The sequence below is a fragment of the Cibotium barometz genome, chromosome 52, assembly GCF_041138505.1.
Source record: "Cibotium barometz isolate CiBa-2024 chromosome 52, ASM4113850v1, whole genome shotgun sequence".
Taxonomy (NCBI): Eukaryota; Viridiplantae; Streptophyta; class Polypodiopsida; order Cyatheales; family Cibotiaceae; genus Cibotium; species Cibotium barometz.
Window position 1 is genome coordinate 9100978 of NC_141097.1, and position 17627 is coordinate 9118604.

Here is a 17627-nt window from a genome sequence, read left to right on the forward strand (position 1 = left end):
TCATATAGGGCTATGCAACTCAAATTAAAGCTATGAAACAAGTGGTTGGTAAATCAAAATCGACATTGGAGACTTTTGCACAATTTGCCTTTGATCTCAATAAGACTACTCAGAATCAGTTAGCCAAGGGATTAGTGGTAGCTCGAGTTGCTTAAACAATGTTAATCAACACCATTATAATTAGTGGGAGAACAAGTAGCCTACTAGTATGTATAGTGAATTTTGAATATATGGTCACACTTTTACCCCCCCTCTCTCTCTCTCTCTCTCTCACTTAAGTGTGATATTATTACAAGGGATTAACCTCCATTATAGTTAATTGTGTTATTATTATGGTTAAGGGACTAAACAACAAAAGCTTTGTTTTGCCCCACATCCTGATTTAGGCAATCCCACCAGCAGTTTGGGTCTGGCTCTTGTACGAAAAGTGCTATAGTACTTATCTGCAAGCAATGGCGACCAGATGACAGATTTCCATCCAAGAAGGGCCCCTGTGTTGTTGCAATGATCAAATTGCACCTTCAATCAATTGTATGCCTATGCCCATTTTTGCTAGAATCGGAGACATGCAGAGCAGTTCCATCTCTACCAAGAAGCTCACCATCTATAAACTGCTTCACAAAGGGTCGCGTTCATCATCAGAAAGCCCTAACCTCATCTTTATCAGCAGGCATTTGCATTTCTGAAAAAAGCCATACACAGGGAGACCTTCCTAGCAGAAGCAGAAGAAGAAGAAGGAGTCAAGGGAACCTGCTCTTTAAAGGAATATAGGCAGCATGCGGAAGCATGGTTGGCAGCCGCCCTACCATCCTCTCCAGGTACTTTGCCTTCACCTTTTCACATTTTTTAAATTGCCATGGATTCTGCATCCAAGCTATTTTTTGGCCTTTCTGTGGAACTTTTGTGAACCTTTACTTGCTCAGATGTATCTGACAACATGTTGTTCTCTTCACCTTGAATTTGAATGGAATTCTTAAACCTACAACACTATTGTAGAAGAAGTAAGGTTTTGCCATAAGCTAATGCCGTTACATCCTATCATGGCTTCCAGGTGGTTGCTATTACCGTTTTCTTTGCCCTGGTGCTTGCCTTCTGCGTGTTCTTCATACCGTTTGTTGGATCCATGATTGTAGAAATTGTTGTTCTTGCTCTGTACACCCCCACGGTATGCTCATCTGGTTTGATTTCTGACTCTCTCATATGTTTGCAAAATGTGATGTGTAAAATAGAAGATCTGTCACTGCTGATATGGCCAAAATTATACATCGCACCTGTTTAAAGAGCCTTTTAGATTAACACTCCTTGCTAGTGCAAAGGCATAGATGGGATGTGCTCTGAATGTGTATTGCTGGAAGAAAGTGGAGCAGAATGTGTGACAAAGCCTATTTGACTCGGTGAGATGGTAGAGCATCTAAATTTTGAAGAAAGAGGCAAGATGTCAGAGGATTGAGTAGGAGCAAATCATGAGGCTGGGAATTGTGAGCTCTGCATTGCCGAGGATTGGAACTGACGTGACATGCCTCCACTTCTACCTTGGATTTTGTGCATGCATCCACTTCGACCTTGAAGCTTGTGGCATGGTTGTCGCTTTCTACCATGTGAGCTCTTTGCATGGCAAGGCTGGGCAGGCAACCGCGGGATTAGGGTAGACAAACGGAAAGAGAGCTGCGTTCATGACAGAAAAAATAAGACTGGCAGTTGGAATACTCTCAGTCAAGGAATTGCGGCATGAGTAGCCATCTAGACCATGACCAGCATGTTGCTGCAGACCAGACAAAGCGCCAAATGCGCAAGCCCAGCGCGTCACATGCAGAAGGTGGTGCATGTGTCATGACTACTGAGGCCATGTACAAAGTAGTCTAGGTGAGGTAGGAGCCCTGTTTGATAAGGAAGAGGAGGATAGAGGTTTGTCAAAGAACCGTTTTGAACGTTTATCTCAGCAGCCTTTGGATGGTGATGGGCCACCCCTTGCAATGTGTTGGGTACCAGCAGTCCCCCCTTTCTGGTGACCTTACCTTGTCATGATCCTCTTCCTGATGTTCAGATACCTCGGGTTTCTTTTGGCTCTGCCGCACCCCCGGTGGACGTGGCCCCTCAGCTGTCGCCCCCTCACTCCCCTCACGTGCCCATCCTTATCTCCCTGCCCTTGCATGCCCCCCCCCCCCCCGTGGGCTCCGGTGATTCCACCCCCCTCTGCCTTGTCAGATCCCCCTCTTTACCCCCCCATCTGCCTTTCCTAAGCATGCCTGCTGTCCACCGACCACGCCCAATCTAGAGAGATTCACCATTTTATTTAGCCTGTCGAGATGACCATTGTTGCCTCTCTGGTGTGTGCTCTCCTCCTAGAGTTGTCAGGTGGCCCCCCTTGAGTCTTGGGGCAGCCCGTGGATGTAGTTTCTTTCAATGTCTTTTTGTTGGGAAGCCGGTGTTTTTGAGGAGATGGTGGCTTCCATCTGCATCTGTGAGGTTCTACATCACTCCAAGCCTTCTACCCCAGAGAGTAGAGCGATGATCTTCTTTTTCCCCTGAGCGCAGCTCCGGGGACGGTATGGAGCCTGGAGTCCGTGTCTACTGCCATCCATGGGAAGATGGTAGAGCCATTTGCAGGACCTGTGGATTAACATGCTCTCACTCATTTTTGGTCACTAGCATTGATGGAGTTGTGTGGTGTGGCTCCAGCCACAAGGATTAGGGTGGGGAGTTGGTGTCCTCTAGCGTGGAGGTGCTTCTCTTCGTATTTCTTCATGTCTTGATGGTAGTACCCCTCCCCCCATTCCACAGATACCTACACTGTGACAGATGGAGCCCAAAGTACGCTTACCCCAGGGACCGGCTAGAGTGATTCCACATGGAGGGTAGCATTCGTGACTATCTAGCGAGGCTTCGCCCCATGACGGATTGTGATTACTCACCATCCAAACCCACGCCCAAGACTCAGAGTGGAGGGCAGTTGCATTTCTTTTCCCGCTCTGCCATGCTGTGGATCTGCATTTTGACTTGCCTCTGTGAGCACACTGCCGCTCGTCCCATGTGAAGGCTCTGCCAACAGCACCACCCATTGCTGGCCATCGCCGCCTGTGGGCGGACTCTCCCCACTCTCACCGCCGGCCGGGCTCCCAACATCACCACCTTCTGCGGCCAGCTCTGCCCGTGAGCGGACTTTCCCCGCTTGCACCGCCGGCCGGACCGGGCAGAGCAGCGGACTGGGCGGTCCAGGGAGTTTCTCCCATATCTCTTGAGCTGTTTTGTCGAAGCCCACATGGTGGACGAGGTTGTCATCAGCAAGTCTCAAACCAATCAAGGCTATTGCTTTGTCATTCTTGTCTTGCCCTATTAAGATTTTTTGAGTATCTGCGGAGCGGGTTTCTTCTCTGTTCCCTTGACGATGTGCCATACTCCTCCTTGCATCAAGAGGAGTTGGATCTTGGTCTGCCACCACGTAGGGAAGTTTACCCCAGTAAACTCATGGACTGCCATGTTGCTTCTGGATGCCTCCATGTTGTAGAGGAGCAGCAACAAGAATACCGAGATGACTCTGGATGCCAGTGTGTGGAATGAGGTTGCACTGGCCCAAAAGGGGTGGGGACTTATTCGGCAACAAGATAACAACTCGAATGTATTCCTTAAGCAAAAGTTCTTTTCTTCAAGGATGAATGAAAATCAAAATTTAGGTGAATGTAGGGAAATCGGAGTTAAGTGTGGGAATAGTCTCTTAGCCTAGGAATCTTCTCTTGAGGTAAGCAGAGATGTCACACTCATTTAATAAGGTCAAAGAAGAGGTTGTACTTTCAGCCCATAAAAGGGGCACCAATGTACTCACAAATCAATTAATCAACAGTGTACTTTGTGCGCAATCTTAGGCGTGTATACTCTCTCTCTCTCTCTCTCTCTCTCTCTCTCTCTCTCTCTCCATATCTCCATCAGCATCATAGTGATGACTGTTGTTGTATAGAAACCTCCATAGCCGCTAATCCAACATTGGTATTAGAGCTTGGTCTTTGCCCCAATCCATTTGCTCAGCCTTGATCATCTTGGTGCTGATCTGCATGCTGCCTCTTCGTCAGCCCCAGCTGCGTTTGCTAGCCCGATCTCCTCGTTCCACTTTTTTTGTATTCGCTTTTCACTTTTGTGCCTTGTCGTGCCTGATGTTGGCCGTCGTACTGCGCTCACCACCAAGTTTGCCACCCGGCTTCCACGTGTGGTCTTTAAGCCTTAACCTTATTAAAGCCTTACTAAATTAAAAGGCTTGAAGTCATCGGTAGCTTCGTCCCCGCACGGTCGCTTTTGCCTGCCGCATCTCAACCTTACACACATCAACGCCATCGGCGACAACTTGAAAGGTTACGAAGCTACGTTAGCATTCATATGCGCAACTCACCAGATATACAGCTCGCAAAAAGGATAGCACCATAGACATGATCCTCCACATAAGGACACAAACATCAACATCATATGTCACCGGAATCGGGGACCCAGAACAATAGACCAACACTTAAAAACCAGACACAGAGCATGAAAACACAGCGGAAGAACAATAAATAGAATAATAACACCACATTGAGCCAGAACGGCTGGCCCCCCGTAGGAACTTCTTTATTTAGAGAGAAGCTTTTACAGTAAACCAAGGTGCGGGTGCAAACAACACCGGATTTTGTACAAAGCATCAGCAAATCTCTTGCCTAGATATCCATCCAGTGCCAAGATAAAAACACAGCACCAAAAGCCATCCGAAAACTGTCTCAAAACAGTTCCATGAATCAGCTCATAAACAGTCCATAAAAATAGCCTGGTACGGAGCCAAAAACAGCCCCGAACTCCGCATCAAAACAGCCCCAAAACAGAGCCTCAAATCAGCCCCAGTAGAGTGTCAAAATATGCAGCGGAGATGACAACCAAACTTGGGTAGACAAGAGCAAGTAGACTGCAGAAAATAATCAGCACAAGAAACACAGAGAGAGAGGTGTGTAAACTCTTCTCTATACACAAGATCCCGAAAAACTGAATGAGAAAGTGGTGGGGGCTGAGGGGCAATATATACAACTCCATGTGGGCAGTCGGCCAGCTACAGATGGTGCCCACGACTGAGTAAAATACCACGACTGCTGAAACAAGTCGGCCAGCACTCCTAAAGCCCACGACTGATGTAGATCCAGTGGGCCAGCAATGGGGTGCTCCTGGCATCTCCTGGCATCACCTGGCAGCCCTCCAACCACTAGGAAAAAATGGGAAAAATAGGGAAAAAATACGGGGAATGTGGAAAAATGATATACGGGCGGGCACACCCACAACAGAGGCCCTGGTGTATACAAATAGACAGGAGATGACTTCTAACACCCCCTCTCAGCTCCTGGCTGTGAAACCAACCCCAGGGAGCTGGAGTGCCGCTTGAGCGTAGCCTGAGGTAGAGACTTCGTGAAGAGGTCCGCCGCATTGTCCTCCGTCGAACAATAAAGTAGCAAGATGTCACCCGCCAAGATCTTCTCACGTACAAAGTGATACTGTATCTCTATATGCTTGGTCCGGGCATGGAAAACCGGATTCCAAGCAATAGCTATACAACTCTGGTTATCACACTGGATGACTGTGGGCTCCCTCTGTGGAAACCCCATCTCGCCTAGCAGCCTCCGCAGCCATACAACCTCACAAGCAGCACCACAAGCAGCTCGATACTCTGCCTCTGTCTCGAAGAAAGGGCAATAGTTGGCTGCTTCTTGCTGCTCCAAGAAACTGCTCCTGAGCCGAGGGTAAAAGTGTATCCTGAAGTAGATCTCCTCGTGTCTGGATCTCCTCCCCAATCTGAGTCACTCCAACCTTGGAGCTTGACTCCATTCCCCCCTGTGTAAAAGAGTCCCAGATCCTTCGTACTCTGCAGATACCGCAAGATCCGCAATCCTGCGTCCCAATGAGTCTTCAATGGCGTCTGCATAAAAGAGCTCAAGAGCCCCACGGAGAAGCTCAAGTCCAATCTGGTGTTCAGCAACCAGATCAATGAACCAACCAACTTCCGGTACTGCGAGGCATCAACTGGCTCACAAGGATCTGTAACGGGTAACTTTGTGTTCGGGTCCATCGGCGAAGTAATAGGCTTGCAGTTCTCCATCCCAAAGGCCTCAAGCAACTCATGAACATACCGCTGCTGAGAGACGAAAAACCCCCTCTGGGTCTGCCAGATCTCCAATCCCAAGAAGAAGTGGAGTAAGCCTAAGTCGGTCATCTCAAACTCCTTTGACAAGGCAGCCTTCGTCACTCCAATGTGCTCCACATGACCGCTGGTGAGAATGAGGTCATCCACATAAAGGATGATAAGTGTGACCATGCCGCGTTCCCGAAAGAGATACAGGTTCGGATCTGCAACCGATCTCTGAAATCCAGTCCGAATAAAGAAGGAATCAATCTTCTGATTCCAAGCCCTGGGAGCCTGCTTAAGACCATACAAGGCCTTACGTAACATGTAAACCATCCCTTCCGATCTTGGAACAATAAAGCCTGGATGCTGCTCAACGTACACCTCCTCCTGCAGGTCACCATTAAGGAACGCCGATTTTACATCCATCTGGTACACGGGCCACCTCTGAGAAGAAGCAAGGGCTAGAACGGTCCGAATCGTGGTCATCCGCGCTGTCGGTGCAAAGGTATCGTCGTAGTCGATGCCTGGCCGCTGAGCATAACCCTTAGCCACGAGCCCGGCTTTGTGTTTGTCCACCGACCCATCAGACGCGTACTTGGTCTTAAAGACCCATTTTACACCAATGACTGACCGCTTCGACGGCCTCGGTACCAACTCCCAAGTGTTGTTCTTCTCGATGGCATCAAGTTCCACCTGCATGGCTTCCCTCCAAGTATCCTGTGAAAGGGCTTCCTTTACGGAAGTGGGCTCTTTATCCCGCATGATACGAGACATCAGAGCATAGTTCACCTGAAGAAGCTCCGCCGTGTTGCTTTTATCTCGGACTCGATGTGATCTTCGAGGGCCGTCCTCTGTGGTCCACTCGGAGGGTAGCTCCGTGACACCTGACTTCCGAAGGGTGTCTAACAACCACCTAGGTACTCGAACAGATCGTGGAGCCTCCTGTGGTCGCGGGGGCTCAACTCCAGTTGCGGGCTCAACCTCCTGTGATGACTGAGGTGGATCAACTGGAGTGGTAGACTGGGAATCATCATCAGACTCCTCTGGATCTCCAAGAAGTGGCGGCTCCTCGACAGTGGATGCTGGAACATGCTCGTCAAAGACCACATCCCAGTTGACAACAATCTCGTTCCTCTCTGGATCATACAACCTGTATCCCTTGGAAAGAGAGTTATACCCCACAAATACCAGCTTGCGGGACTTGGAGTCAAGCTTCCCCCTCTGCTTCTTCGGAATATGTACATACGCGTCACTCCCAAAGACACGGAAGTGCGAGACATCCGGTTTCCTGCCAAAATATGCCTCAAATGGAGTCATATGGGGTACAGAAGTCGTCGGAGAGCGGTTAATGGTATGGACAGCTGTTGCCACAGCCTCACCCCAAAGTGGACGAGGAAGATCACGATGCTCCAGCATGGTCCTCGCCATCTCCACCACAGTCCTGTTCTTACGTTCAACAACTGCATTCTCCGAAGGCGATCCGGTATTGGCCAATTCCCTCTTGATGCCATGATCTGCACAAACCCGGAAAAATACAGTCGAGGAGAATTCACCTCCTTTGTCAGCCCTGAGAGTCTTGACCTGGAATCCAGACTCTTTCTCCACCATCACGTGCCAATCCTTGAACCGAGCAAAAGCCTGGTCCTTCTGGGAAAGAAAGTAGACCCACGTGAATCTGGTACAATCATCAACAAGCAGCATGAAGTAGAGAGATCCTCCCAAGGATGGTATCTGCTGTGGTCAACACAAGTCAGTGTGAATCAACTCCAAAGGTTTCGAAGCCCGCCTGGAAGCCTGCTTCGGAAAGGATTCCTTGTGCTGCTTACCACGTATGCAAGAACTGCAGCGTCCTTGCCTATTACCAACATCTGGCAAGCCAACCACCATCTGGTCCCGGAAGGCGCGCCGCAAAGCATCCACATTTAAGTGGCCAAAACGAAAGTGCCACAAATCTCCGACCTGAGAGCCTGTCAATGAGGAGAGTGCAGAGAGCTTGTAGATGCCATTCTCCACACCGCCTTCCCAAACAACTTTGCCTGTCGCACGGTCCCTTAGAGCAACTGAATGCTCCTCAAATTCCACCCGAAAGCCAGTCTTGCATACCTCATGCACTGACAGAAGATGAAAACCCAGAGCAGGGACATAAAGAACACGGGAAGCATGCTTGCCCCCCTTGCCGTCGGGAATAATCTCCATCCGGCCCTCACTATGAATCGGAATAGTGGAGTTATCGCCAATAAAGATACGACCGGACTGCCGTTTCAGATCCAGGAAGAAGTCACGGGATGGAGTCATGTGCCTGGAAGCACCACTATCGAGAATCCATTCCCGGGTATCCTTTGCGGTGAAGCCAACTGCCTCCTCGCTCGAAGATGATGAAGCATCGGAGTCCACCATCTCCAAGGGCACAAATGCCGGAGTCTTCGCAGCTGAGGTTGAGGAATCAGCACTCTTCCCTGTCCGCTTACGGCACTTCCTCCAGTAGTGGCCTTTATTACATGATCTTTCGGCCTTCAGCTTCTCTCGTTCTGGATCAGGCTTCTTCTCAGAAGACTTCTCCGGTGAAGCCTTCCCTTTGCCCTTGTTGGTATTACGGCCTTTCGACCGTTGGCCAGTTAAGGCCTCCGAACCTCCACCGTGAGGAGGGTTCGTGAAACGTTCCTCCTGGTCCAAGACCATTGGCACAAGCTCCTCCCAGGTAATGGTGCTGAGCCTGCCACTCGTGATCAACGAGGAATAGAAAGCGGAATACTGACCAGGCAAGTGGGAAAGTAACGTGATGGCCATATCTTCGGATGATATCTCTTTCCCAGCTTGAAGGACTTCCTGCTGAAGGGCCTGCAGCTTGTTAATGTGTTCCCGCATCGTCGAGGACTTTGTAGGGTTCATAACCCGCATCTGCACTTCCAAGGATATCCGCTTCATGGGTGACACCCTGTTGTACAAAGAAGCCAAGTGCTCCCATATGCCTCTCGCCAGCGTCATGTGCTTCACATGGTTGATCACCTGTGGTGTGCAATTGAGGAATATAAACAACCGGACCCTGGTGTTGACACGGTCCCACATGTGTGCCTGTGCCTCGCGGTCCTTCCTCGTCGATAAGAACTCCCCTTCCTCAGCTTCCGGCCGTGGCACCCCTATGATAATAAAATCAGCAAGGTCATATGACTCCAGAACTGACTCCATCATGACCTTCCAGATGCCGTAACTGGACCCGTCCAACTGACGATCCACTGGGAACGTGGGGAGAGTCGGAATCTTCACGTGCTTCTCAGCCATCGCTAGTAAATCTGCCATCTCGGAGAGTAACCTGAAAGGGTGGGTGGCTGGGAAAAATCTGAAAATCAGAAAATATGCAAGTGGCTGTCCAGCCCCTTTGCCGGCCTTCCTCTTGCACCTTCTCTTCCCGTTCAGCCCGAAACAGTCCACCGATCAGCAACCTGTTGCTCCCCCTCTTGCTCAGAAAAACGCCCAAGATCTCCTAGAGCCTAGGGCTCTGATACCATGTCAGAATATGCAGCGGAGATGACAACCAAACTTGGGTAGACAAGAGCAAGTAGACTGCAGAAAATTATCAGCACAAGAAACACAGAGAGATAGGTGTGTAAACTCTTCTCTATACACAAGATCCCGAAAAACTGAATGAGAAAGTGGTGGGGGCTGAGGGGCAATATATACAACTCCATGTGGGCAGTCGGCCAGCTACAGATGGTGCCCACGACTGAGTAAAATACCACGACTGCTGAAAAAGCAGTCGGCCAGCAATCTGATGCCTACGCCTGAGCAAAACAAGTCGGCCAGCACTCCTAAAGCCCACGACTGATGTAGATCCAGTCGGCCAGCAATGGGGTGCTCCTGGCATCACCTGGCAGCCCTCAAACCACTAGGAAAAAATGGGAAAAATAGGGAAAAAATACGGGGAGTGTGGAAAAATGATATACGGGCGGGCACACCCACAACAGAGGCCCTGGTGTATACAAATAGACAGGAGATGACTTCTAACATAGAGCTCTCAAAACTGTACCAGATTCCTCCAAAACAGCCCCAAATCTGCCCATGACAAGGCTAGGACTTTGAGAGTGAAGGAACACTTGGAAAAATAACCACACGTGTGGCTGCTGAGTACAGCCAGCACTGACTGTTGTACGGCCAGCACTAAAGTGAGAGAGAGAAGAACAAACAGCTGCTGCCCTTTCAGCGTGGAGAGCAACCTGCAGGGAGAGACACTCGCAACCGCTGTATTAGTAACCTCTGTGGCAGCCAGTTGAGAGAGAGAGAGAGAGGGGAACCCCTACTGTACAGCCTGCACAAAAGAGAGAGAGAGACTCCAATCGGTTGAGGATGGATGCACATGCTCCAAAAGAGAAGCCCCACCCCCCTTTTAATAAAATCGACCAGCTATATTTGATGTGCTTTTCTTTTTTCTGCCAAAAGTAGCTGATGTGCGCAAAATACTAGTTTTATGCTTTTCCCTAACTTGGTGGCCAAGTTTCAAATAGGCGCCTCCTTTTGTCCACCTGTCCATGCCCAAAATAATAATATATCCAGCTTGTCTTTAATGATGTGTGAACACACTGACTTATAAACATTATAAGTCACTGTATTGATAAAAACCCCACGTTGCTTCTAAGTCACTTTATTGATAAAAACCCCACGTTGCTTCTGCTTAGAAGCCATCTTTCAGGCCAAACTTTGCCAGTTAATGCTCGAGTTTTCTTCTGTGGAAAATCCCCATTCACACCTTGGTTCCACTTAGTGTGTGAAACACTGGTCAAGACTGGTGAAGAGACCAAATGGTGACATCATCAGCTTGTTGATTGTACTCTGTGAGAAATTAGGGTTTGCAGCATTTTGGGGCTTTCCTAAAATTTTTTAAATATGTCTAATTAGATGGTACAACTGTCATAATATTTGGGGGTTTATTGTACCGTTAAGGGCCCTTCAAATACCTAATTTGGGGGTTTTCAAAATTGAAGCCAAAATTGGCTAATTAAGGGTACCTGCATACTCTCACATTTGGGGCTTTCTGAGAAATTGAAGCATTGGCACTCAGTTTAAGTCACTGTAGTTGACAGATTTTAGGGCTTCTTTAATCTAATGCCTCTTTTATCAAAATGAAGCCTCCACCAACACATTGAGAGTCCCTTGGGTGCGCTGCCTTGGCACTCAGGGCTAAAATGACGAGCCAACTGTCCACTGCTTAGCGTCGCCGCTGGAAGAGGATCTACGCCGGCAAACATCATGCATAGGAAGTCCCTACAACTTCCACATTTTTATGTTTTAGCTGTGTGTGTTTGAGTCAATAAGGGTCCTTTGCTCGGGTCGTCCCCCAAAATGTGTATATTTTGCTTTATTTTGTATATTCTAAACTCTGAAATTTTCTAAACCCTAGCCAGGAGTAAAGGGGGGGGGGTGACAAAGATTAGTTGCTATACTTTGCCTAGCTTTACTTGGGATTTTGTTACCACAACACGAGGTGTTGAGTGGTGAATCAGTCGAGGGGGGGACTGGAAAGCAGAGTAGGTGATGAAACTTTTTTGCGTAAGGGTCTCACCACTCCTTCACTTCGAAGGGGGGTTTATTGGGAAATTGGAGTAAGTGTGGGAACAATCTCTTAGCCTAGGAATCTTCCCTTGAGGTAAGCAATGATGTCACACCTCATTTAATAAGGTCAAAGAAGAGGTTGTACTTTCAGCCCATAAAAGGGGCACCAATGTACTCACAACATTGGAAGCATTTCCTTTAGGGGTCAGAGTTTGAGGTTCGCACTGAGCATCAGGCATTGCGCTAGATTCAAACCATGCCAAGTGCACAGTGGAGCGATTGTTAGCACTGCTGGAGCCAAATTTTCCAGCAATTTGGTGGCATGATCGAGTACCTTTCAAGAAAGGCCAACCTAGTGGCCGATACTTTAAGCAAGAAGGAAACAATGACTTTGATTTATAACACTAGACTAGATCTTGTTGATATAGGGCTAGATGACATGAAGCACACGTACGTGGATTCCGAGAAATTCAGTACAGAGTGGAAACAGGCATTGGATGCCAAAGAACCATGCCACTTTTTGATACGAGGTGGTTGGGTTTTCTACAAAGGCCGTCCTTATGTCATGAAGTTGTTCAGGGCAGCTCTTCTCCGTGAACCCATGGTGGTTACAAGGGCATGAATTCGACTTTGGAGAAGCTAGAAAGGCAATACTATTGGTCAAGAATGAGGCGAAATGTGTTCACTCCTATGTAACACTGTGACGTTTGTTAGAAAGGGAGCTCCTAACTTGGTGGTACCCACTCTTCAGATCCAATTTTGAGAACACCTTGGCCCCATTCAGCCTCTCGAGAATGTAATCTATTCGAGGCATCAGGAACTTGCCCTTGATAGTCAGCTTATTGAGTGCACAATAATCGACACACAATCGGAAAGAACAATCCTTTTTCTTGACGAACAAGATCGGGGCTACAAATGGCGACATAGTAGCACGTATGAAGCTAGATTGCAATAGCACTTGGAGTTGGCGGTCCAACTCCAATTCCATTGCCTTGGACAGGAGGTATGGAAACTTGCTCGGGGGATCCGAGCCTGGGAGGGGGTCTATCTTATTGTTCTTAGGTCTAGATGGGGGGAGCTGGGGAGGGAGATTGTCCAGAAGAAAAATCTTCTGGAACTTGTGATGATCTTGGTACTTCTCGGAAGCATTGGCCATTGTCTAGGCAGTCTCCATAGAAATCATTGCACAATGTGTGCCTTTTCGTATTTCTTGTTTAGCGTGCAAGTGGCTTATGAGAGGAAAGTTCGGGATCCTTGGCTCACACTTAATGGTTACTGGGGCTTTCGACACATTCCGGGTAATCCGAAAAGTGTCACTGTCCTAATCAATGTCTGGCTGGAACTTGTGAAACCATTGAAACCATTGAATTCCCAAAATTATGGTTGCTGCATGAGCCCATTGGGTCCACCATGGAATGGCCTCATCTTCTAAATACCAACTAGCCAAGATCACTTTGTTAGTATCCCTTTTTCTTAAAGTAGCAAAATAAGCTTCAAATTGATGCAACCAGGAATAAAGGGTCGTGGGGTTGAGTTTACCATTATACCTACTAAAGTTCTTCCTTTAGTCATCCTCTCGAGAGGATGACTAGAGGAAGAAGCTGGTGTCACTCTTGTGTCTAACGTCGCAAGAAATCTTTCGTACTCCACGTGTCGCCTGGCGTCTTCTTGTGAAGCAGCATGGGATGCTGCCGCATGGTCTTCCATCAATCGAATCTCCAATGCTCTCATCTGCAATGCGAGTGTTGAACTCGGCTGCAGTGGTAACCCTTCAAAAGGATTGTCAGGAAGAGGATTTGCTATCGGGATAGAGAAGGAGAGAGAGGAGGAGACGAAGAAAAAGGGACCGGAAAACAGATTCTTTCTTCCAGGGCCAATGTAAGCCCAATGGAGTGTGCAATGTGACAGATGCAACCACGTGTATGAGAGATAAAGATAGAGAGAGAGAGAAAGAAAGAAAGAAAGAAAGATTTTATTAACGTCTTCCAAAAGACCGAACTCGGCCTATGAGACAAATCAGTGTACCTTGTGTGGGGTATCCTTTGTTATCCCAACAAAATGAAAAAGTACTGAACTAAAAAAGCTGAATCTGGGTGTGCAATAAGTACAATGAGTGGGGGAGGTGAAGGAGCTCTACTACTAGGAGAATGCAAAGCTATATGCATGGAGTATACAATCATGATATGCACCCTAGCTAGCTCCATCCTGTACCATACTGGGAGAGGGGAGAGAGAGATGGGACTAGGGGTTTCACACAGTACACCACATTGAGCGGGGAACAGGCCCTGCGCCTCTCTTCAGGAATTTATTCTAGGAACAATCCACGGGCTTTTCCAAGCTAGGACCAATACACAAATGAATACAATATCAAACAAAAGTGTCGATGTCGAGATCGGGCCGAGTCGATGTCGGGGCACAAGCTATCTGTCACATGCACTTTGCATTGTAGTGCATGGTGACAAGATGGATCATCATCAGTGCAACATTGTAGAGTATTAGAACCCTTTAGGATGATATTTGTCGTACGCCGTGACCCCATTGTAATCCTCCGTCCAGGATATGTCAGGCACGAGCTACGTAGGTCATTTCTCAGCCATAGTGAGTGAGTGAGTCAGTCAAGTCCCTTAACCCACTTGGAGAGAATCATTCATGTATGTAGAGTCAGTAGAAACCTTAGGGTGTGCATTAGAAAGCATTCTGCATATTGCATATTATTCATCCCATATGCACGTAGATCACATAGTATATTGCAGAAGCTTTAAAATATCATTTGGTATTTTTAGGATATTTATTAGCATTTATGTGGCATTTTTCCCATCTTTTCCAGCATTATTTCAGCATTTAATACCATTATTCATGATGAACAAGTTGTGTAGCAAACATGCTACAGTCGGCCAGCTTCACAGCCAACCGACCAGCACTTTTGAGCATATAAATAGGTTTGCTTTTGCACCATTTCAATCATCTCATAATTCAGCCATCAAGCGTTGGAGCCTTCAGCATAAGGAGCATCAACGATTGACCATTCAGCCCCTATATCACTTCAGCCTTCAGCATTTTCAGCCAGCGTTTCATCCTACAGCATCTAGGAGCATCAACGCATGAGCATTAAGCTTCCATCAACAAAACACAACAGTTCACAGCATTCAGCCCATCAGAAGACCTTGCTTTTTCTGCATAGAACCAGTTTTCAGCATCCATATCATCATCGCTTTGCTACAGCACTTCGGTGAAGGTAACCCGCATGCATTCATTCATTTTCAGCATTCATACATAGCCTAGAACAGTCCCAAACAGTCCATATCTCAGCCTCAGATTTGCAGCCTTCCCTCATTTCATTGGAAAGAATTGGTCATTATTGGTGCTTCTATAGCCGTGTACAGTTCAGCCTGACTCTTGGTCCTCCGAGATCTCGCGTTTGGCTTATCATCAGTCCAAAGTCATTCTCTTCAAAGTAATAAAGCAAATACTATTCTGGTAGCGGGATAGGGGGCCCTTCAGTGGGTAATTCGGGACCCCATACGGTGTACAGTTTCTCTCTCTCTCTCTCTCTCTCTCTCTCTAAATCTCTTAAAGTTTGAAGTCATAAAAGTGGATTGCTAAACTCGTGAAACTCATGATACAGAAGGTGGTGTGAGACTTGTGTGACAAGATACTTAATTACGAATACTTCCGCTGTCGAGCACACCACGAGGATGACCCACAAGAGACTTACTCTGGGCTAGTATCAATATCCACAAGGTTCTTTGTTCTCAATCCGGACAAAAACAATCCAAGAGACTTCACACCAAGATAGTGAGAATATGTCTTCACAAAGTATTCCCCTTCTATGTAGAGGTTTAGGAGAACTGGTAGCAGCAAAACTTCTGAAGGGCACAGGTGCTACTATATGACAAGCGCTGCTTGTTTAACTAGACAGTGCAGATGGCGTCGAGAGAGGCGAATTCAGTGTTGGATGCAAGGCGACATTTGTAGACAGAGAAGGCAGCCTAAATAGGGCGGCGCTGTTGTTGTATAGAGGCGGCCACGATACGCAGAGAAGTGCTGTAGGTGGTACTGTTGGTGGATGCAGCGCACAGGGCGGCGACGATGTTGCTGGGCAGAAGCGGCGCTTTGGGTAAGGTAGATAAGTGGTGGTGTTGGCGTTTGCTAGCGGTGTCTGCTAACGGCTATAGAGGGTGGCTGAGTTGATTGGGTAGGCGGAGCAATCGATTAGTGGGCAAAACAGGCGGCGGCGCTTCTTCTTTGGTCAGCGCAGGCACACAAGAGGTGTAGAAGAAGCAGGGCAGTGCTGATGTGCAACGGGGTGCTGCAAATGGCGGCTGATTTTGTGGGCCAACTTTCTCAATACCTTGGGCCCACTCTTCCACAAGATGATCTGCAATTTTTCCTGTCCTAGAAGCATCATGTGAGGAAATGAATTGCATTCTTCCTCGAGAATAAGCAACCATACCATGAATGGACCTCTTTCGAGTGTCACTCCAGCCATTTGCAATAAGTGACACCATTCTTTGTGCCCAACTTTCATGCACAGATTCTAAAGCACATTCAATTGCAGCTTTCTCCTTTTGCAACAAGGTGGTGCGTATTGTCTCATACGAAGGAGGCTTGTATGTTGGGCCATACTCTGCAATCTCTTGGACCATTTCAATAAAATATGGGGACTTGGCAACATTGAATGCTACATGATCATGATAAAAGAACCTAGCAACAGCTGCATCCACTCTCTCTTTCTTGCGGGGATCCCAAGCTGCTTCCAAGGTTTGCTGCTTGCCAGAGCTTGCACCCATAGGCTGCGAATCCTGGGAAAATGCAAAGCTCTCAAGTCTCCCATACTGCTGTCCATCTCCCATGCTTACATCTTTCCCATGTCTAGTGAAGTCAGATGTATCAATGGCTAGTTTCTTTCGTGCACATGCTTTCACCTCTTCACTTTGGTACTTTGCCAAAAGCTCTCTACGCATTTCAGGTGTTGTTTCTGGGCATTTGTTCACTTGCGCTTTTTCATTGTTTACATGGCATAGATGTGCTCTCACACGGTTTGCTCCTCTTGACTTCTCTTTGTTACATTGCTTACATTTCCATCGTGTTGCACCTCCCTTAGGTGAAGAGTGTTATAGCCTTTCAACCTCGTCTCACCAAGTTGCATTCGAAGCCGATCGCTTTGAGCCTGCAGACGCCATGATTTTTTCAAATTCGGGCAACAAACTGATCAGCCTTTCAAAGCTATCCTTGAGACTTGAGAGAGAGAGCGTGAGAGAAATGAGTCTTTTTTTGCCTATTTTATAAGGTTTCAAACTGAGAAAAAGAGAGAGAGAAGAGAGAGAAAGAGAGGAGTTTTAAATTTTAATATGATAAGCAAGGTCGTCAGTGGTGTTGGTGACTCCAGGAGTCAGCACTGTCAACAATCACGATGAGGTGTGCTACACGTGGCTGGTACAGTGCTACACGACTCGGCCTGCAGGCTGCAGTAGGTAAGCTACACGTCACACGAGGCTTGAGGCGACAGCAGCGAGCACCGATCAGGTACGTGGGCGGCAGTGAGGCGATAGTCATGGGCAGGCAGGTACGCGTTGTGGGCAGACAGAGGCGGGCGTACGATTATCTAATTTTTTTATTATAAAAAATTCGACCAAAGGTCGCTTTCAGCCACGTGGGGTGGGAACGACAGCCAGTCGTTCCACAACGGCATTTCCCCTTGTTCCTTTTCGTTCCACCAGCTGTTCCACGTCAAACGTTCCCCTTGCAAACGTTCCGCCCGTTTTGTCCAAGATTGCCATGGGGGAACACGTTCCACCGTTCCCCATGGGGGGAAACGGCGTTCCTTGCTACTCTGCCAAGAGCAGCTTTTTGTAAAAGCAGCTTTTAGCTTTTTGATTAAGTTCGATGCCCTCTTTCCAATGGTGCCCTTAGCTTTTTGATCAACAAAGTTTGACTTTTGCTTTCTCTTGATTTT

At 47.7% G+C, this 17627-nt stretch overlaps 1 protein-coding gene across 3 annotated transcripts in view; it reads left to right on the forward strand.

Moving 5' to 3' along the window:
- The first annotated feature begins 317 nt into the window (after positions 1 to 317).
- The window catches only part of LOC147608764 (putative protein S-acyltransferase 22), a 38088-nt gene continuing 20778 nt past the window's right edge, over positions 318 to 17627 (forward strand). Inside the window, exons 1-2 of one of the 3 annotated variants that reach the window (XM_086788144.1) lie at positions 318 to 818; positions 1052 to 1165. In XM_086788144.1, coding sequence (XP_086644270.1) covers positions 777 to 818; positions 1052 to 1165 — 156 coding nt within the window. In that variant the 5' untranslated portion in view covers positions 318 to 776. Of the gene's footprint in view, positions 819 to 1051; positions 1179 to 17627 lie in introns of all 3 variants that reach the window. The other 2 variants (XM_086788146.1, XM_086788145.1) reach the window with 2 other exon arrangements.